Here is a 22,595-nt window from a genome sequence, read left to right on the forward strand (position 1 = left end):
TCCTTCTGTTTCTTTGACTCTATGACCCTGATATTTTCTAGAAGTAGCTGGTGTCAACTTGAGAAGCATCCAGAGGAGTGAACAGAAAAGCAGCCTTAGCATTAAAGAGGCTAAATTTAAATCCTTGTTCTGCCACTTCCTAACTGTGTGACCTTGGGCAAGTTAATACACATAGTGATCTTGGATTAATCAGTGGAGGCTTGTAGAGCACCTACTGTGATGGCAAATTCTGTGTTTGTTTCTGGCAGGAGAGATTATAAAAAGAAGTTAAATAAAAATATATATATATGTGAGACTATGATATACTCCCATATTATCAAAAACACTTATTTTCCTCAATGTAGGAATAGTGCGAGCCTGTCGACCCAGCTGTTTTAGAGGCTGAAGTGAGAGCATCACATGAACCCAGGAGTTCAAGACCAGGCTGGGCAACATAGCAAGACCCTGTCTTAAAACAGATAACAACTGTAAAGTCTATAGGAAAGATTACATCACGTTGATTCAGAAAATAGTTTCCTCTCTTGTTTCTCCCTTTCTTTTCTATCTTCCTTCTACATGAGGCCCTTGTTTATGGAGGAATGTCATACAAGGGTACTTTTCTTGCGCATATCAAGACAGACCTATAGATGCTTTGAGCTATAGTATTCCATATTCATCCCTGCCCTTGAGGCATTAGTAATCTCTTGAGCTGAGCACGGTGGTACACACTTGTAGTCCCATCTACTCACGAGATTGAGGCAGGAGGATTGCTTGAACTCATTTCACTACAGCCTGGGCGACACAGCAAGAGCTTGTCTCTAAAAAAATACATAATCTCTTGAGTGTGCTATGACATTTCTCAAGCCTGTGGCCTTATATAAATGTACAGCATTTTCTAATTCCATTCTGATCATTTCAAATAAACACTTTAATTTTATGAAAAAATGTCTTATTACTGTTACTAAAGACCATAGAATGTTTGTAGTTACAAAGAAGTTACTTGAGTAATTCATTTTGTTATATGTCAGCCTAGATATCACAACCTCCAGGAAGTACTCCCTTATCTCTTAGATTTAGTTATGTTAATTAGATTTAGTTGTGTATGGTTAGTTAGATTCAGTCTAATTTAATTTAATTAACTTCCGCTATGAGGTCCTGTAACACCCTACACTTTCCCTATCATAGGAGGCAATACAGTGATAACTCTGCAAGTTCAACTCGGCCCTTGGACCATACAGTCCTGGATTCAAATTGTACCTCTACCTCCTAGTAGAGTTTGTCAAGTTACTTAACCTAAGTTCCCCTTTCCTTATACGTAAAGTGAGATTAATAAAACAGGGTTATAGAAGAGAATGTATATTAAGTGCCTATACAGTGCCTGACACATCGTAAGCAATAAATAAGTACTAGATGCTGTCATCATCACCATCACCATCATCATCACCATCACCATCATGACACTTCATTGTAGTTGCTTATTAAATATGCTTATCTTCCTCCATGAAGCAGAGACCACATTTTCTCTGTTCACCTTTATCCCCCTGCTGCCTAACACAGTTTCTGACACAAAATAGAAGTTTAGTAACTTGACTGTTGAATGGTTTAGACAAACCCTGGTGGCCAAACAGCAATGGCTTTGTGGGTTCTACAGTGCCTGCTCCTTAATGCACATAGCTGTCATCTTTTATGCCTCCCAAAGCAACAAGTTCCTTCAAGAGTGGCCTAGTTCCTTCAAGAATGAGCCTAGCAGAATAGATCCTAGATGGAGCAGGGGAGATCACTCAGAGCCAGCAGCATCTCAGAGCTACAAGGGACTTCCTCAGCCTCCCAACCTACCTCCTTCATTTTACAAAGTACATGCTAAGACACATCCGTGACTCAGCCAGGCTACAATTGACACAATGGAGGGCTGTAGACCTGAGAACAGGGATTTAGAAGACAATTGAGTCAGAGCAATGTAGCTACATTTTAGTTTAATTTTTTAAATCTATCACCATTTTTTTCTATGAAATTTGTTTTTTATTCTTTAAGGATAACATGTAGCTAAGTGCTTATAAATAATAAATGCAAAATCATAATAATTAGCTTGGCTAGGAGCAGTGGCTCACACCTGCAATCCCCACATTTTGGGAGGCCGAGGCAGGAAGACTGCTTGAGGCCAGGAGTTCAAGATCAGCCTAGGTAAAATAGCATGACCCTATCTCTACAAAAATTTTAAAAATTAGCAGGATGTGGTGGTGTGTGCCTGTAGTCCCAGCCACTCAAGAGGCTGAGGCAGGAGGATCACTTGAGCCCAGGCATTGGATGCTGAAGTGAGCTATGATAGCCACCTAGGCAACAGCATGACATCCTGTCTCAAAAACTAAATAAATAGGCCGAGTGCAGTGGCTCACACCTGTAATCCCAGCACTCTGGGAGGCCAAGGCGGGTGGATCACGTGAGGTCAGGAGTTAGAGACCAGCCTGGCTAACGTGGTGAGACCTCATCTCTACTAAAAACACGAAAAATTAGCTGGGCGTGGTGGTGCATGCTTGTAATCCCAGCTACTCGGGAGGCTGAGGCAGGAGAATTGCATGAACCCAGGAGGTGGAGATTGCAGTGAGCCGAGATTGCACTATTGCACTCCAGCCTGGGCAACAAGAGCGAAACTCTTGTCTCAAAACTAAAATAAAATAAAAAAATAAATATTAGCCAGAGATGATGTTACTTCTAACGAAGGAAAAAGTAATATTCACTACAAATATGAAGAATGTCTACCACCTCTCTAGCATTTCATTAAGGGAGTACACTGTGGTTCTGATCACCTGCTTTCTGAATTTTATCATAAATTATATTTTGAATGAATAATAATCTGTGACTGTATTGGCAAAAATAGTCAAATATGAGATATTTTTAAAAGATGTAAGCCATTTGAATACTCTAGTTACTCTAATTCTAAGGATCGCTATTCCACAGAGGCCACTACTCTGCTTTGGAAGAGTTTCATTATACTTCCCTAGCAATGTAAGACATAAGGAATCCAGAGTGGTTTTTACATCCATTGCATTTACCCAAATACACCATCAGAGGGCAGCGCACACCTGGTTAACTTAAAAACTGCCTGTCTGGTGGCCTTATCAAAATAGTTGTCAAATTAGTCTAAGACATTCCTAAATTACCACTCAGATAGGCAGGAAAGCTGTTGGAAAAGACAAAAGGAGCAAAGATTTTTAAAAAGACAAAAGAATGCATTCCTTAAGACTCTGAGTTTCTACAAAAGGGAATCTGGAGCTAATCAATGCTGCAAAATGGGATAATAGAGTTAAAAAAGGAATTTCCTCAATCTGAGAAAACAGATTTGTTACATTTGAAAGACTTTTACAGCATATGATCATCTGAACACCAGCTACTAAACAAAAATCAGATCTCCTTGTTCCTGTTAAGATGTGCTAATTAGTAAGATGGCAACAAAGCCCACCATATAAAAGGGTCCCTTCAGTAATGTTTTCTTGAGTGAACAAAAATCAAGCCTGCCTTATATTGTATTCTGCTTTGCATCACAAACAGTTTTAGTGTATTTCTGGAAAAGCATCAGCAGTTTTTTTGAATTTTAAATTCTGGAATTATATAACTATATAGGCAGGCTTTTTTATAATATAATATATTAGCTTTAAAACAGGTGATATTTGGCCGGGCGCGGTGGCTCAAGCCTGTAATCCCAGCACTTTGGGAGGCCGAGGCGAGCGGATCACAAGGTCAGGAGATCGAGACCACAGTGAAACCCCGTCTCTACTAAAAATACAAAAAATTAGCCGGGCGCGGTGGCGGGCGCCTGTAGTCCCAGCTACTCAGGAGGCTGAGGCAGGAGAATGGCGTGAACCCAGGAGGTGGAGCTTGCAGTGAGCCGAGATCGTGCCACTGCACTCCAGCCTGGGCAACAGCGTGAGACTCCGTCTCAAAAAAAAAAAAAAAAAAAACAAAACAGGTGATATTTAAATAGAAGACTTTAAATGTAAAAATCAGTAGAGCCTCGTTAAGGCTGTAAATCCAGAATTTGTGATAATGTGGATTAAATAGTATTTACATAACATATAAGGAGGCTGGGCGCAGGGGCTCACGCCTGTAATCCCGGCACTTTGGGAGGCCGAGGCAGGTGGATTACCTGAGGTCAGGAGTTCGAGACCAGCCTGACCAATATGGTGAAACCCCATCTCTACTAAAAATATAAAATGAGCCAGGTGTGGTGGCACATGCCTGTAATCCCTGCTCCTGTGGAGGCTGAGGCAGGAGAATCGCCTGAACCCAGGAGGCGGAGTTTGCAGTGAGCTAAGATTAAGCCATTGCACTCCAGCCTGGGCAACAAGAGCAAAACTCTGTCTCAAATAAACAAACAAACACATATAAGGAAAGGGATTTGCTAAGCAAATACATAGTCTAAGCAGTGGGCAAGAGGAAATGCTTCAATTATTTAAGAAGAATTTTTAAGTTTAATTCTAATCTTGTTTGCAAAAGAAATATGATGTATATGCATTTCTAACCAGCTTCTTGCATGATTCTAATATAGTCACCTAGTACCAGTAAACAGACTGCTCTTTGATTTTTTTTTAGAACACCAGGCGCTGCTTTCTTGGAGTAGATGATTAACCCAGCTAAAGCTTGATTTTTACTAGCTAGCACTTTGTTAACCTAGTATGTTATACTGTGTGACTTTAAAATGATAAAAACAAAATAAAGTGGAGTTCTTATTCAGGTTAGTGCTCTAGTCCAAGTCACTAACAATTTACTATGTAATAGACATTCTAAGATTTCTGCCAACAATTCTACTTTCAATATATAAAATCAATTTTCAGAAAACTGTAAAGATGATTTCCTTGTTCAATTAAGATTCTACTAATTATAGAAAAGATTATATTGCACACTTTTCTCAAGTTACCTATGGGACTGACAATATGTCCATGTGTCCTGACAGTAAAGTCAGTTATCTGAATACGTTCCATTTTGGAGTAACAGATCTAAGTGCTAAGCAATTAACCACCACCACCACATTCAAGTTTAGAACTGGAAGATCTTTCATTATATTAATAGACCCTTTATTTTTAGATATAACAAAATACCAAAGATAAATGATCACATATGTCCTAATGTACTTGAGAAATCTCGCTACTAATGCTGTGTCACTAATTTTTTAGTACTGTATTTAAGAAAAAAAAAAACCTGTCTTTTCTATTGGCATCATTCAAGAAAAAAAAAAAAAAAAAAGCTGAATCAGGATGTTTCTGTGTGAATGCACATTCCTCACTAAATCTCTCAGGCAGCTGCTTTAGTCACTGTTACTAACACCTTGCTCTGTCATCTCTTTGTATACATGTCTAATTTATCAGTTTCTTGTAGATTGTCAGCAGCCTGCTGCCTCCGTACCGCCACAGTGCTCACAACTAGCCGGGAGGCAAGACTGCCCGACTGTCAGGTAAATTCAGATGTCCTTTCCCTTCCCACCCAGCTGCATGTCAGATCCATAGACCCCAGCTCCACTTTCCAACACCTGAACTGCCTAGGCATCCTTATGTTTTGCTATATTTTATTTCAAGTGTGGGTTACATAGACACACATTGGACACCTGCAGTCCCTGTGTTCCCAATGGGAATACAAGAGAGCTGGGGTTTATTTTGCTGGCTGCCAGCTGGTAGTCTACAGGCTACGTTCAGCCCCTTTGTCTGTGTAAATACTTGGATTAGTCCACTGTTTCATTCCTTTCCAAAAAATAAAAGCTGGAATTGTTATGATGTTTGTCCTACTTTTCATTTTCTTTTGTCTTTTGTCTTTAAAATATATTTATTTTCCTATGGAATCCAAGGGACACCAATATACTAATTGACTTGCTTTGATTCCTATACATTATACGTATTAAAACATCACTATATACTCCATGAATATGTACAATTATTATTTGTCAATTTAAAAAAATAAAATCCCCGCTACTTAGGAGGCTGAGGTAGGAGGATCAATCGCTTGAGCCTGGGAGTTCAAGGCTGCAGCGAGCTATGATCACACCACTGCACACCTGCCTGGTGAGTAAGATCCTGTCGCTACAAAACAAAACAAAACAAAACCCACAGTAAAATAAAACTTAAAATGTTTAAATAGGCCAGCCGTGATGACTCACACCTGTAATCCCAGCACTTCGGGAGGCTAAGGCAGAGGGATTACCTGAGGTCAGGAGTCTGAGACCAGCCTGGGCAACGTGGTGAAACCCCGTCTCTACTAAAAATACAAAAATTAGCCAGACGTGGTGGCACATGCCTGCAATCCCAGCTACTCGGGAGGCTGAGACAAGAGAATCACTTGAACCCGGGAGGTGGAGGTTGCAGTGAGCTAAGATGGTGCCACTGCACTCCAACCTAGATGACAGAGAGAGAGTCCATCTAAAAAAAAAAAAAAAAATTAAAAAATTAAAAAGATATGTATCTCAGGCCAACAAACAGGAAGATAGGAAGAATATAAAGGATTAGATACAAAGGCTGGGTGCAGTGCCTCACGCCTGTAATCTCAGCACTTTTGGGAGGCTGAGGCAGGAGGATTGCTTGAGTTCATGGATTTGCAGTTACAGTGAGTAAAATCACATCACTGCACTCCAGTCTGGGTGACAGAGCAAGACCCTGTCGATAGATAGACAGACAGACAAAACAGCTGTGTAAAAGTGTTTCTGTGTTTCTGTTCTCTGTCCACGCAGTAGCCTTGGTAAAAACTAAATTTGAAAGGTAGAGGAAAACGTTGTAGTCAGCATTCAAAAGAAAATATTTGCTGTGACAGTGAACTTTATGTGAGATTACTTGAAAAATTGTAAAAGCAGGTTTGCACAGTCCCTGAACACTAACTGGAGAGTTTGCTGACAATTCCGATTCCAAAGGAAAGCTTTCCAAATCAGTCATGAATTGCCCTCCATCCTGGTGAACCTCCACATAGCATCTCAGCATTCCATCAGGACCTCGCCTCCATCCTGGAATGCTTCATCTTCAGCCACCTGGCCTCTGATGGTGCCAGACTTTAGTAGTCTGGTTGTGGTTTTCATCGTCTCCTCAGTGTTGTCTCCTTATCACAGCTGTTGCCCTTCTACCAGGGGAAGGCTTCTTTTGAGCAGGGGCAGGCCCAAACACTTTCCATGTGTGTCTGAGGAGTAGATGTCAGTAGCAGGCTACACGTGGTCGGGGTCAGAGCCAGGGAAGCTGGGGTGCCACAAGTGTGGAAGCACAGTGGCAGCTGAAGCCCAAGTGTCACATGGTCTCAGAGCTGATTGTGCAGCCAGTTTTATCAGTGGAACATTGATTTAGCACAGAAAGGTACATTACTGGCCAGGTGTCGTGGCTAAAGCCTGTAATCCCAGCACTTTGGGAGGCTGACGTGGGAGGAGGGCTTGAACCCAGAACTTCGAGACCAGTCTGGGCAACACAGGGAGACCGCCCCCCCAACCTCTACAAACATTTTTTTTTTTAATCAGCCAGGTGTAATGGCACATGCCTGTAGTCCCAGCTATTTAGGAAGCTGAGGTGGGAGGATCGCTTGAGCTGGTGAGGTCAAGGCTGCAGCGAGCTGTGATTGCACCACTGTGCTCCAGCCTCGGTAACAGAGCGAAACCTTGTCTCAAAAAACAAATAAATAAATAAAAAGAAAAATACATTATAAAATAGGTTACTAGCCAGCAGTTTCCAATTGGTGTCTTTTAGTCGATTGTTCCAACCACCTTCGGCAACAGGGCTTTAAGAAAGATTCTTCGCGGCCGGGTGCGGTGGCTCACGCCTGTAATCCCAGCATTTTGGGAGGCCGAGGTGGGCGGATCACGAGGTCAAGAGATCGAGACCATCCTGGCTAACATGGTGAAACCCTGTCTCTACTTAGCGGGGCATGGTGGCGTGTGCCTATAGTCGCAGCTATTCAGGAGGCTGAGGCAGAATAATCACTTGAACCCGGGAGGCGGAGGTTGCAGTGAACCAAGATGGTGCCACTGCACTCCAGCCTGGTGACAGAGCGAGACTCTGTCCCAAAAAAGGAAAAAAAAAAAAAAAAAAAGAAATAATGATAGTATAATTATAGATTTATCTCAGTTATGTAAGTAACTGAATGTAAATATTCAAACTCGTCTCAGTGGGATTCTACATGTGTCACGGTTAAGAACATAGGCTCTTCACCTACAGTCCATTCTCTACCAAGCACCCCCAGCCCTTACCCAGGGCCTGGGTCAGTGCTGGGCACATGACAGCTGTTCACTGAATATTGATTATACCCGAATGAGTGAATGAGCTCTGGAATCAGGTTGCTTGGGTTGAAATCCCACCTCTAATACCCACTAGTTGTTTAATTTTGGAAAATTTCTTTTGCTGGCTAAGATTCCATTTCTTCACTAGTAAAGTTCAGGTGACAGTAGTTATTGGGGGAAATTCAGTGAGGCACACTCCTGGCTTGGAGTGTCTGCTCGGGAACTGTTACCAATACTCTTTTAGTATCTTCCCATTCCTCAAGACAAAGATCTGCAATCTCTTAACCTCTCTAATTTGCTTGAAGAAAGCATGGAGCAGGCTACTGTTTCGTTTGCTTGTTTGTTTCAGATTGGGTCTGGCTAGGTTGCCCAAACTGGACTTGAACCCTGGGCTCAAGCAATCTTCCTGCCTCAGAAGACTACTGCTTTAAGTGTTTCCATTAAATAGGAAATTGAAAGGCTAGCAGGAGATTTTTTAACTTTTTTTTTCCACCTTGCTTGTTTTTTGAGAACCAGTTTGACTAAACAATTATGTAGTCTAGTTCCATCTGTTCTGAGATTAATGAATTTAGGTTGCTTACTACTGCCACAGGGATGATTTACTTCAAAGAAAAGCAATTTAATGAATTGCAAATATTTCCAGCTTCTCAAATGTTTCCAGTTTCTACCCACATGAATACAGCCTGATCTAGAGCCCAATTCTACTGTTCCCCGTCGTGGTCTGCATAAAGAAATGATTAAATGCATATAGATCTGAAAAGGCTCCTTTTCAAAGTTGCTGGGATGATGACTGACTCTCTTCCCACCCATACCCACTGCTAAATGGGTCAATGTTAATACTTTCATTGCCCTTTTTACTCCTTCTTGGCAGAAAAGTTAACCCATAGCCAACATTCGAATTCTTAGTATAAACCAGACAAGGTTTCAGTTCTTTTTTTTTTTTTTTTTTTTTTTTGAGACAGAGTCTCGCTCTGTCACCCAGGCTGGAGTGCAGTGGCGCGATCTCGGCTCACTGCAAGCTCCACCTCCCGAGTTCACGCCATTCTCCTGCCTCAGCCTCCTGAGTAGCTGGGACTGCAGGCGTCCCCCACCATGCCCAGCTAATTTTTTTTGTATTTTTAGTAGAGATCGGGTTTCACCATGTTAGCCAGGATGGTCTCGATCTCCTGACCTCATGATCCACCTGCCTCAGCCTCCCAAAGTGCTGGGATTCCAGGCATGTAACCTCCCGTAAGGGGTGAGCCAGTTATTACACCCATTTTTTTGTTGTTTTTGTTTGGTTTAATTTTTGGCTTTTGTTTTTGTTTTTGTTTTGAGACGGAGTCTCCCTCTGTTGCCCAGGCTGGAGTGCAGTGGCGTGACCTTGACTCACAGGAACCTCCACCTCCTGGGTTCAAGCGATTCTCCTGCCGCAACCACCCAAGTAGCTGCAATGTCAGGTGTGCGCCACCACACCCAGCTGATTTTTGTATTTTTAGTAGAGACAGGGTTTCACCATGTTGGCCAGGCTGCTCTTGAACTCCTGACCTCCAGTGATCTGCCCGCCTCAGCCTCCCAAAGTACTGGGGTTACAAGCATGAGCCACCACCCCTGGCCTTACACCCATTTTTATGTGATGAATTCAAGGTTTGGGAAGGTAAAATGACTTGTTCAAGGTCACATACCCTGAACACAACTGAGCCCAGTGACTCCTACCTACCACCACAGGTGGCTGCACTGCAGAAGAGAAATCTGTTTCAGTTACACTGTGAGGAACAAAGTGAGAGTATGGAAATCACCCACCATGATTCCTTTTCCCTCAAACGAAAAGGAATATTTGTTTAATGGGAAATAGAAGATGTGCTAAGAATGTTGAGTTATTTCACATCAGGTGTTCTGTTTCTCATTTTGAAAAATGATTTTCAGTGCTGGGTGTGGTGGCTCATGCCTGTAATCCCAGTACTTTGGGAGGCCAAGGTGGGCGGATCACCTGAGGTCAGGAGTTTGAGACCAGCCTTGCCAACATTGTGAAACCCCTTCTCTTCTAAAAAGACATAAATTAGCTGGGCATGGTGGCAGGCAACTGTAATCCCAGCTCCTTGGGAGGCTGAGGCAGGAGAATCACTTGGACCAGGGAGGCGGAGGTTGCAGTGAACCAAGCACTCCAACTTGGGCGACAGAGTGAGACTCTATCTTAAAAAAAAAAAAAAAAAATTATTTTGTACTTCCCTCAGTGTATACATATATTCAAACAGCTTTTAAGGTGAATGATTTTTTTTAATAAAAGAGCATTTTCTCACATTTAATAATGTAGAACTTTTCAGTTGGGCACAGTGACTCACCTCTGTAGTCCCAGCACATTGGGAGGCCAAAGTGGGAAGATCACTGGAGCCCAGGATTTCCAGACCAGCCTAGGCAACTTGGTGAAACCCTGTCCTTTAAAAAAAATACAAAAATTAGGCATAGTGGGCTGCATCTGTAGTCCCAGCTAGTCAGGAGGCTGCGGTGGGAGGATCGTTTGAGCCTAGGAGTTCAAGGCAGCAGTGAGCCAAGATTGTGCCACTGTGTTCCAGCTTGGGTGGCAGAAGACGACCCTGTCTCCAAAAAAAGAAAAAAAGTAGAACATTTCCATGTATACTTTATACAGGCTGATTCCATTGTAGAGCTAAATTATCAAAACTGTTTATAGATAATAGATACTATAATATGAAAGGAATGCCCAAGGTTTATAGCCTTGGATATAATATTGAAATATATAGAGTTGTTTGGTATTTAACACTTCTCTTCTATCAAGTAGTTTTCCACTTGGGAAAAAAAAAAGAAACTTCCTGAAGAGGTATCCAATTTTATATCTTAGTAACAGTTTCCTAAACTTGCTGTTTACAACGTGATCTACCTATGTAAAGTAAAATCAATGGTAAATGTTGAATAACAAGTGGACTCTTGAAAATATTTAGCAATCACAACTGAAACTGAATTCATTCTATGACTTAAATGATTATAATTTATCAAATATTTATATCCAAGAAATAGTATCTTAACCTGTAAGCCAAGAACGTGTGTTTTACAGGTTAATTTACACATAATATACACCATGGGATTGCAGCATTTTATGCAAATTAAAAATATAATACTATAGATAATAACTCACTTTATATGAGAAATCTATCTAAAGGAGTGAAAAAATGTTTAAATCATCACGAATGATGTAAGGTCAAGATGTGAGGCAAAGTGAGTTGTAACCCATATTTAAGCTATTGTTACACACTTCAGCTGGTCAAGCAGAAATATTTGTCCTCCTTTATCAAAAAGAGTACCGAGGCCAGGCGCAGTGGCTCACGCCTGTAATCCCAACACTTTGGGAGGCCAAGGCGGGCGGATCCCAAGGTCAGGAGTTCGAGACTATCCTGGCTAACACAGTGAAACCCTGTCTCTACTAAAAAAAAAAAAAAAAAAAAAAAAAAAAAAATCCAAAAAATACAAAAAATTAGCCGGGTGTGGTGGCATGTGCCTGTAGTCCCAGCTACTCGGGAGGCTGAGGCAGGAGAATCACATGAACCTGGGAGGTGGAGGTTGCAGTGAGCCCAGATCGCACCACTGCACTCCAGGCCGGGCGACAGATTGAGACTGTCTCAAAAAAAAAAAGGGTATTGGATTACACAAGGTCTTCAAAAACATATCTTTCTTGGGCGGACATGGTGGCTCATGCCTGTAATCCTAGCACTTCGGGAAGTTGAGGCAGGCTGATCACTTGAGGTTCGAGTTCAAGACCAGCCTGGGCAACATGGTGAAACTCCGTCTCTACTAAAAATACAAAAATTAGCCAGGTGTGGTGGCACAGGCCTGTAATCCCAGCTACTCAGGAGGCTGAGGCACTAGAATTGCTTGAACCCAGGAGGCAGAGGTTGTAGTGAGCTGAGATCGCGCCACTGCATTCCATCCTGGGCAACAAAGTGAGATTCTGCTCAAAAGAAAAGAAAAGATAAAAAACAACCCCATATCTTTCTTGTGTAATGTGACCATTCTGCGTTACTTGCCATAAATCACATTGCATAATATGTTTAATTCCCTAAAAAGAAATTAGTTCTGGTGCTGACTTCCACAGCACATATAGTAAAATTGGAATGGTACAGAGATTAGCATGACCCCTGCACGAGGATGACACAAATTAGTGAAGCGTTCCATATTAAAATAAAGTAAAAAGAAGAAATAAAACACTTAAAAAAAAGAAATTAGCTCTAAGTCATGCATATTTACAGAAAGAAACTGTTAGGTCCGTGGGAAAGTCTGACCTGTAACCTGCTGTTTCCCAGGCCGTCAAACTCCGTTTGGAGGGTCAAGCATGAATCTTGCCATATATTATTTTCTGTTTTCTTTTTTAAAGATTTTCTTTTCTGTTTTTGAGTCGGAGTTTTGCTATTGTTAACCAGGCTGGAGTGCAATGGCATGGTCTCGGCTCACCACAACCTCCACCTCCCGGGTTCAAGCGATTCTCCTGCCTCAGCCTCCAGAGTAGCTGAGATTACAGGCATGTGTCACGACGCCCGGCTTATTATTATTATTATTATTATTATTTGTATTTTTAGTGGAGACAGGGTTTCTCCATGTTGGTCAGGCTGGTCTTGAACTCCCAACCTCAGGTGATTCGCCTGCCCCGGCCTCCCAAAGTGCTGGGATTACAGGCGAGAGCCACTGCGACAGGCCTAAGAGTTTCTTAATTAATTAATTAATTTTTTTTTTTTTTTTTTTTTGAGATGGAGTCTCACTCTGTCACCCTCAGGCTGGAGTGCATTGGCGCGATCTCGGCTCACTGCAAGCTCCGCCTCCTGGGTTGACGCCATTCTCAGTAGAGACGGGGTTTCACCATGTTAGCCAGGATGGTCTCTATCTCCTGACCTCGTGATCCGCCCGCCTGGGCCTCCCAAAGTGCTGGGATTACAGGCGTGAGGCACCGCGCCCGGCCTTATTTTCCAATTTATAAATGAGGCCAGGCACGGTGGCTCGTGTGTAATCCCAGCACTTTGGGAGGCCGAGGTGGGCAGATCACTTTAAGTCAGGAGTTCGAGACCAGCCTGGCCAACATGGTGAAACCTCGTCTCTACTAAAAACTAAAAAAATTAGCCAGACGCGGTGGTGGGCGCCTGTAATCCCAGCTACTCGGGAGGCTAAAGCAGAAGAATTGCTTGAACCCAGGACGGGAAGGTTGCAGTGAGCCGAGATCCTGCCACTACACTCCTGCCTGGGGGACAGAGTGAGACTTTATCAAAAAATTTTACAAATGAAACTATGCACTATTAGGCTTTTTGTTGAAGCTCCAGTTCTCCCATGTTTACTTACCACATTTTAAAAATAGGTAGGAAAAATAATTTTTATCAGTGCTTGTCTTTTTTTGTTGTTGTTGTTGTTGTTGTTGTTGTTGAGACGGAGTCTCGCTCTGTCACGCAGGCTGGAGTGCAATGGCGCGATCTCAGCTCACTGCCAACCTCTGCCTCCCGGGTTCACGCCATTCTCCTGCCTCAGCCTCTCGACTAGCTGGGACTACAGGCGCCCACCACCAAGCCCGGCTAATTTTTATTGTATTTTTAGTAGAGACGGGGTGTCACCATGTTAGCCAGAATGGACTCGATCTCCTGACCTCGTGATCCGCCCATCTCGGCCTCCCAAAGTGCTGGGATTACAGGCGTGAGCCACCGTGCCCGGCAATCAGTGCTTGTCTTAACCAGTACAGAACAGCAAATCTTCTTTTAAACTAAATTTACAGCACTTTAAAAAGTTTGGGAAGTAAGAATAACCTCAAGCCAATCAGATATTTTACATAATTGCGATTATGTATTAAAATGTAAGAGATATAAAGGATAATTTCAATACCAAAGATAAAAATTATTTGTTTAATACTAATTTTAATGACTCCAACAATATTAGCTTTAAAAAGCTATGCTTAAATAGTAATAATGAGGGCCGGGCGTGGTGGCTCAAGTCTGTAATCCCAGCACTTTGGGAGGCCGAGACGGGCGGATCACGAGGTCAGGAGATCGAGACCATCCTGGCAAACACGGTGAAACCCCGTCTCTATTAAATACAAAAAAACTAGCCGGGCGAGGTGGCGGGCGCCTGTAGTCCCAGCTACTTGGGAGGCTGAGGCCGGAGAATGGCGTGAACCTGGGAGGCGGAGCTTGCAGTGAGCTGAGATCCCGCCACTGCACTCCAGCCTGGGTGACAGAGCGAGACTCCGTCTCAAAAAAAAAAAAAAAAAAAATAGTAATAATGAGCTTTGAATCATTCTCTCAAACATCACTTCTGGCAGAAACGAATTATATAGTACTGACTTTCATAGTTTAAGGGAAAATAAGAGTTTTAGAAAAATACTCATCTTTTCCAATTAAAAAAAAAAAATCCCATGTTGTGATTCCCCCACTGCTAGTCTCATTTTTTTGTTTGTTTGTTTGTTTGTTTGTTTGTTTGAGAGGGAGTCTCGCCCTGTCGCGAGGCTGTTGGAGTGCAGTGACACCATCTTGGTTCACTGCAATCTCTGCCTCCCAGATTCAAGCAGTTCTCCTGCCTCAGCCTCCCAAGTAGCTGGGACTGCAGGCACACACCACCATGACCAGCTAATTTTTTTTTGTATTTTTAGTAGAGACAGGGTTCCACCATGTTGGTCAGGATGGTCTCGATCTCTTGACCTCATGATCCGCCCACCCCGGCCTCCCAAAGTGCTGGGATTACAGGTGTGAGCCACTGTGCCCGGCCACTAATCACATTTTAAAAGGCCCAAACCCAAATGTGTTTTGTCATTTTATACTAGGAAACTCAAATGATTTTGCTTCTTTATTCTTCAAGATTATTCATCCAGACACTGATAGGCCTGAGCACGGGTTCATGCAAACTAGAGGCTATCATAGGCGGTCATTTGGAAAGCTACTATATACTTAACAAATGTGAAATGTTAGGCTGGGCTCAGTGGCTCATGCCTATAATCCCAACACTTTGGGAGGTCGAGGCAGGTGGATCACCCGAGGTCAGGAGTTTGAGACCAGTCTGGCCAATATGGCAAAACCCCGTCGCTACTAAAAATACAAAAATTGGCCGGGCATGGTGGTGCGTGCCTGAAATCCCAGCTGCTTGGGAGGCTGAGGCAGGAGAATTGCTTGAACCCGGGAGGTGGAGGCTGCAGTGATCTGCCTGGGTAAAAGAGCGAGACTCATCTTAAAAAAAAAAAAAAAAAGGTGAAATATAAAACTCTTCTGTATTTTTTATACCTCCAAGCCCAAGCAGGAATCCTTAGAGCAAATTGGACTTCCACAGGCAAATTCTTTATCCTAGTGAATCTGGATCTACCAGATAACTATAGAATCCTCTAAACTCCAAAGCCTTGTCAACCTACCAGTACCACCAACATCAGTGGGAGCTCATTAAAAATGCAGAATCTCAGGTCCCACCCCACACCTAATGAATCCAAATCTGCCCTTTATACTGAGATCCCCAGGTAATTTGAATGCATATTAAAGTTTGAAAAGAACTGATCTCATGAAATCTTACAGCTAACGCAGAGACCTAGGAGAACAACACTGTGCAAAAATTGAAAAGAACTTCTGTAAAATGCTGGGGGCAAGAAAAGAAAGAAAAAAAAAAGAGTGCCTTTCATATATCATTTCCTTAATACATTTCATTTTTCTTTTTTATGCCTTGTTTTGAAAAGCCACCATTATCTTGGCATGCTTTAGATGGAAACCATTTACTGTGCAAGATTTCTGTTCATGTTCTTAAATGTAGGCAAAAATAACTTGTCTAACCCCTACTACTGTGCCTGGCCCTTTGAAATGTGTTTCTTGCTGACGTGCTTGTTTCTCCTTTCCAGTCCTGACACAGCTCTCCCCGAGGAGCAGCCACATTCCAGCTCCCAGTGCGCCCCTCTCCACTGTCTCTCCAAGCCTCCTCACCCCTAGTCTTCATCTCCTGTGGACGAACATCTGGGGTGGAAGTTTTGTAGCCACACACAGGATACTGCCCAAGATCCAGCGGGTGTTTTCTTCTCACTTGTTAGATGTACAATTGGATTAATGTCCGTCATTTTGGAAGACGAGAGAAAATTGAGAAGAACACGAAGCACAGACCCTGATGTGATAAAACATTTGTGGTTTCTCTGAGTCACAGATAAACTTCTGCCATCAAATGGCTACAGTTCATTTAAGTTTAAAAAAAAGAAAAGAGAAACAGGAAACATGTCTCAGATGGCTGGCTTTACCTCGATAGCATAAGAGAGACCTAAGACATGTAAAATACATATATTGTAATATCTTTCCTCACACTCCAAATTCTGCTAGGGAAGTTGATTCCAATGTTTTTGTCATTGATATTTATTTTGTACTTTGTTTGCCACATGATTTATGTCTACAAAAATAATTTCTCTGAAGTGAATTTACTTCATTTATTTTCAAATAAGCATAATTTGCTCAATTAAGTATGAGTTTGAATTTAGTTTGAAATCTGGAATTGGCCAGACTGTGGTCATTTTTCTTGCACAAAATGATAAATGAGGTGCATCAGAATGTTAACAATAACTGTATTTTGCTGCTACGCTGGTATTGTTTATGCACTTATTTTCTAATCAGTAGCTTATTAACTGCTGGGTTTTGTTTTTGTATTTTTAACTAGAGTTCTTCACTGGACATTACTAAGTAAATCTAAGAAAGAGACTAAGTTATGATTTATTGACTTATTCAAGTTTTGATGGCATCTTTAATTTTATTTTTTCATCGCAGTTGAGTAGATGTACTGGTGCTGCTCCTTTGTATGTGTGTATGTGTGTGATAACGTTAAAGAAGGCTCAATAACTTGAAGGGGAAAAAATGGTGTGTTTATTTAACGACCAGGATTTTTTTTACTTCTCCCAAAATCAGGGTCCTACTGAGTCTTTCCTGATAAAAGGTATCAAGTACAAATAGGAAAATATATACATACATAGATGTAAGATAGCCTTTAATTAATTAATTTACCCAGAGAGTGTTCAAAGTTTGATTAAAATTGTATGTTTTGTTGTTGTTAGGTTTTTTCATAACGAATCTTCCTTGCCAAAAAACAATAGATAATAAACCTTAGCTCATTGTCTACTTTTGACAAACACTCAGGTGCCTACAAACATTCTATTATCTTGAGATAATACATGTTCCTGGTTAATTTACAGATTCTGCTGGGTAACTTTTATGACTTGATTTAAGGCAGTGGATTTTCATAGCAAAATTTATTTTGCACATAATCTGACAAACAAGGAAAACAGCTAACTGAGCTGAAAGGTCTAACACTCTTGGGCTCCTTAACCATCAAGTGCTGCCCACACAATTGCTCCTAGCCCTGATTCCTTGTCTTTGTCAGGTAGCCTTAACTTATTTAAAACCATAAGGGTTTACCTTTTCATGTAAAGACATCTGTAACTTCTCTTCAAAACAAAAATAACCCTCACTGTTAACACAAAGGACAGTTACCAGTGTAGGGCACTGAAAAAGGAGATCCAGGAGCCACTCAGCTTACTGAGCGGACATGGGTGGCACAGAAATGGAGTGGTCCATCAGAGACCAAATGGTAAGTCATAAAGCACATTGCAGGAGCTTTTGTCAGTCATACACCTATTAAGTAGTGGTCGCTATTACCAAAGCAACCAGGACGTTTTGTGTTCTTTATATGAGTGCTATTTTCCACAGTGTCATTTATTATGCAACGTGGAGTAAAGAGTTGAATTCTTCACCAAAATAGGGATTCAGGTTAAAGTACAGAAACAGAAACAAAACGATTCGACACGAAGGTCCTAACCATAGCAGCCTAACCTTCCGCTCTTTTCTACCTGCATGGCCTTGCTGTTCCTAAACATTGTCTTCATTTCATTGGTGTTGTGTCTGTCTGGTACCAGTATTGGTGTGACTGTGGATTTTATCAGAGTTCAATGAAAGAAAGCTTACCCCTGCCCTCACTTTTTGTTTTTTTATTTTTCCCCCTTTGTCAAGCACCACGTATTTGGACCTGACAAGTGGCATAGCTGCTAAGCTGACTTTTAATAAAAACTGTTTGTGCCTGAGGGAAATATATGCCTTTTTAAAACGTACCTCAGAACATGTTCCTATATCACTGCATCGGTTTTGTTTGGGGGACTGGGAGTTCAGCAGGAAGTACTGTCTGTGTGTGAGGACGGGGCAGTACTGCCGGTCGGCGATGTTGTATTTGCATTCTTTATCCCTAACTCTGGATCTAGGACTCCATGAAAAGCCGGGTCACACACAAAACATGTATTTCTTCCAATACAAAGTGTATTATTACGTCTATTATAAACTAGTTTCATTTCAGTTATTTATCTTCATAGAGTGGGAAAGGCTTGTTCTGAAATACTAATTCTATGAAAATAATAATTTTAGTGAATCTTTGCCAAGAAGTTATAGAAACTTGGAAATACATTTCTCATTTTCAGCACAAAATTAAGTGATAGTCCCTAAGAAGTAAGAGAGAATAACATGTATTTACACTGTGGCATCATTTAGTATAGTTTAAACTGAGCCATATCTCTATTTATTTATAGGCATTTAAAATGAATCAATATGTGTAGTGTTGATAAAAATCAGTATCTGTAAAGATAACATCAGGAATTCAAAAGGAAATTGAAAAGTGGAAGAACTAGTGAGAACCGAAAAGAATGAACCTCTTTAAGACTGATTGAAGACATACTTGGAGAGGAAAAATAAACAGCAGAAATACACTAAAAAATACTGGCTAATTATTGCAAACACAGTGAGCAAAGATTAATGCTAACTAAGTAAAAGTAGTTGGCAAAGTAAACAGGTAGTTTTTAAAAAGTAAGCACAATTACAATATTGAAAAGAATAGTATGGAGAAATGCTTTTCTCCTGAGAATTTTCCTTAATCAAAAAATAAGAAGCAGCAATAAATTGTCTTTGGCCTGAGTGCTGAGTGGCATAAATAAAGGAGCTTGGCTTGATCTTTCTCATCCACACATAATCCATTAGATCCCATTCATATATCCAATTCTGGATTCTAATAAAAGGAATTTGGAGAATTTGAGAAAAAGGAAAACTGTTAAATAAGAGAAGACCTATTTAGAAATTATACTTTAGTCTAACCAAGAGGAGGTACAATAGTGGTCTTCAAGAAAAGAACATTTAACAAATGATAGATATCAGCTAAGATATTGTTACTAAGTCTAGAATGAAAAAGGCTTCAGTGTGAAGGATGTATAGTAACTCTAGGAAAGAGATTTTTAACACTGGGAAATTAACATGGAAATTGAAAATCATAAGGAATAGTTGTTTTTTAAAAATTGAATATCATTGGTGGTCTAGTAAGTATTAAGTGGCAAGATAGGAGAATGCATTTCAGTTCTGGGAGCTCATAATCCTGTGATTCTTTTAAGTTTTAGGATACTTTAAAGTTTTACTGGTTAATCATAAAATATTTTGTATTTGAAAATAGGATGGCAATCAATCTTAATTTTTCCAAGATATTGGTTGGAAAAAAAGAAGGATTGTTGGTATTATTTTTTCTTCCAGCTATATTCTATGGTATCTTTAAAATTGTTCAGAATATAGTACTTTTACTAAAACACTTCAATTGTCGGAGTCTAGAAAACAATGTCCTCAGGAATACTTCAGAAATAGAAGGTATGCAATCCCTTAGTGGGGGCAAATGCATTTCAGATTTTGTCTTTATTTAGAAGGATCTTCAGTCTACGACATTTGCTTTTTCGTGCTTTGGAAAATATCCTTGTGCAGAGAAGTCCTTCTGTCTGAAACAAGCATGAAACATTGGTCCGATAACCTAAGAATATGGAAATTTCTTGATATTCTGTATTAATTAAAGTTCTCTACATGTCTCAAATGGAGATCACAAAACATTAAAAGGAAGAAATGAAATACCTTTTCTTCTGGGATGAGTGTCAATTTTAATGTATAATTGTCATAATCAGTCAAAAGTTACAATCTGTCCCTCAGTGACATCGAGGGAAGCTGATGGATTTCCAGTAAGGAGCTGTGGTGGGTTCAACCTCAGGCTGCCACAAATACATTGATATGGTAGGTAGGAAGTAGGACTACATTTGAAAGAAACTTATAGGATAAAGTTCACAATTTTAAAAAGGTTGCCCTCCAGTTTTTTTGTTTGTTTATAAACTAGAGTGATTTTAAGTAATCCTTACATTTAAGGCTGCAAAAAATGTACAAGAATATGTTTTCAAGTAAAGGGAACATAATTCTTCAAAAACCTGTTGAACTGGAGTTATGATAGGTTATGACAGATAGCATGATCAGTGCTGATACTGACAAGTACCTTTTTATCTTAAAATCAACTTCTATGGAACTACAAGATCAATCTAGCTCCCGAGTGACCTTTTCCATTGTCTGTAATAATGCCCTCGGATGAGTTGTGTCTAAAATTAAGTTCATCTTTATTTATATGCCAACTTAACTGCCAGAGTCCCTAACGTATTGCATTTGTAACCTGATCCTATTATGTTAATACCTGAAAGATTTCATCTAGACATGTCTTTCGTCCGTATTATTCAAAGTGTAATTGAAAGAGATATTTAGTATGTTCCCCAACTGAGAATTTTCCAGAATATTCTACTTAAGAAGAAGAAGAGCAATTAACTGCCTTTAGTGTAAGGGCGAGAGTGCATAGAAATATGCAATGTAAAATGTTTGCATGAATTATTTCACATCATGTAAGCTTTCCCATATTCATAAGATGAACACTATAGAAGTCTCATTTCTCTGTGATCTTCTGTCCATTAGGAGTGTAAGGAGATTGTTATCTATATCTAGTCTCCTTTCCATATTGAAATGCATGGCTCTAATCCTTGGTGTGTGTTTTTTTTTTTTTTTTTTTTTTTTTTTTTTTTTGAGACGGAGTCTCGCTCTGTCGCCCAGGCTGGAGTGCAGTGGCCGGGTCTCAGCTCACTGCAAGCTCCGCCTCCCGGGTTCACGCCATTCTCCTGCCTCAGCCTCCGGAGTAGCTGGGACTACAGGCGCCCGCCACCTCGCCCGGCTAGTTTTTTGTATTTTTAGTAGAGACGGGGTTTCACCATGTTAGCCAGGATGGTCTCGATCTCCTGACCTTGTGATCCGCCCATCTCGGCCTCCCAAAGTGCTGGGATTACAGGCTTGAGCCACCGCGCCCGGCCATCCTTGGTGTGTTTTTATCCCTTACTTCTTGAGTTATTTAAAATTTGCCCTATTTAAACTGAAGCCTGGATAAACTGCTGAGCCAGATTATTCCTGTGATTGGAATTTAATTGCTGTAGAACACTCGTTGAGAACATATTTTTTACTTTTTTTCTTTCAGAATTATTATTCGATCATTTTCTCTAATGAAAACACAGAGAAGTAAATCTGGTGCTTCTTAGTGTAAATATGTTTTTCTTTTTAAAAAATCATTTTAAAACAAAGATGAGAGAACTATAAAGTAAGGGGAAATATCATTTTATTTAAAAATAATTATTCAGTGATAGATAATGGAGATATAAAATGAACCATTGGGTTCATAGGTATGATTTATGCAGCCAATCTTAGAGGAAATACATCATTTTAACATTATTCCCATGAAATGTTTAAGCTCCATGGTTTGACTATGAGAGTCAAACAATTATTATTTGAAAATCTCATGATATTTTTATAATCTACTCTGTTTTTATTTGCATGATTATGCTTACGTGATGAACCATCCATGATTCTGATGCTGTATTTCTTTCCAGTATTAACATGTGTATTGTGTGGCCAACCTTGATTTGTACACTGTATTATTGTTGTAATGATTCAACTGTTCCTACATTTAATTGCAGTTTTATTATTATGCCTTTTGGGGTTAAATGATGTGAAGTGTTTCCACCTACTGATAAATACCATATGAAAACGTGACCTAAAAGACTGATCTAAGAAACTTTTTTGTTGTTATTTTTAAAAATATGAATTGCAAAAAAAATGTTCTCAAAGACACATGCATTTGTTTTAAATTCAAAAAATTCTTATGAATTTATTATTGCTTGTACTTTAACTTTTTTTTATTGTAGACACTCCTAAGTGAATAATGTCTCATGGGAGAATCCACATGATATGTGCTTGTATTTGTGTAATCTGATCATGCACTCAATGGTTGGAAAAGGCACTCCAGTGCTAAGAAAATAACCAGAAGCCAATATGTCGATTCTTATATCTTGGTTTATGTTACCAACTGCATATGGTGTAATGCATAACTTTTTCCAGTAAATAAACTGGTTATTTTTTGTTCATTTCATTAATGCTGCCTTTTTATCAATTTGAGCAGTTTTTCTGTATGTCGTTTTGATGTATACTTACAAAAAGATAAGAGTATATGAATTCAGATATGATTTACATGTTTATTCAAAGTGAGGACTTAT

General features: G+C 40.3%; 1 protein-coding gene, 1 long non-coding RNA gene and 1 other non-coding gene across 10 annotated transcripts in view; all 3 read left to right on the forward strand.

Annotated features, from left to right (window-relative positions):
* Positions 1 to 16,393, forward strand: part of BICD1 (BICD cargo adaptor 1) — a 266,893-nt gene extending 250,500 nt beyond the window's left edge. For 5 of the 8 annotated variants that reach the window (XR_012420125.1, XM_005570516.5, XM_065524005.2 and 2 more), the window contains 2 exons: positions 5,350 to 5,425; positions 16,044 to 16,393. Coding sequence is in view for 7 of the 8 variants with exons in the window: in XM_005570516.5 (XP_005570573.1) it covers positions 5,350 to 5,425; positions 16,044 to 16,131 (164 nt within the window). In the remaining variant the exon portion in view is untranslated. Of the gene's footprint in view, positions 1 to 5,339; positions 5,426 to 16,043 lie in introns of all 8 variants that reach the window. The other 3 variants (XM_065524008.2, XM_005570522.5, XM_005570518.5) reach the window with 2 other exon arrangements.
* Positions 2,536 to 4,148, forward strand: LOC141408043 (uncharacterized). The gene is made up of 2 exons (XR_012420126.1): positions 2,536 to 3,637; positions 3,944 to 4,148. It is a non-coding gene; the product is annotated as an uncharacterized lncRNA (long non-coding RNA).
* Positions 12,278 to 12,379, forward strand: LOC123567718 (U6 spliceosomal RNA). Its single transcript, XR_006690825.2, has one exon. It is a non-coding gene; the product is annotated as a U6 spliceosomal RNA (small nuclear RNA).
* Positions 16,394 to 22,595: the final 6,202 nt, after the last annotated feature.

Source organism: Macaca fascicularis, chromosome 11, assembly GCF_037993035.2.
Source record: "Macaca fascicularis isolate 582-1 chromosome 11, T2T-MFA8v1.1".
In the NCBI taxonomy this organism is placed as follows: Eukaryota; Metazoa; Chordata; class Mammalia; order Primates; family Cercopithecidae; genus Macaca; species Macaca fascicularis.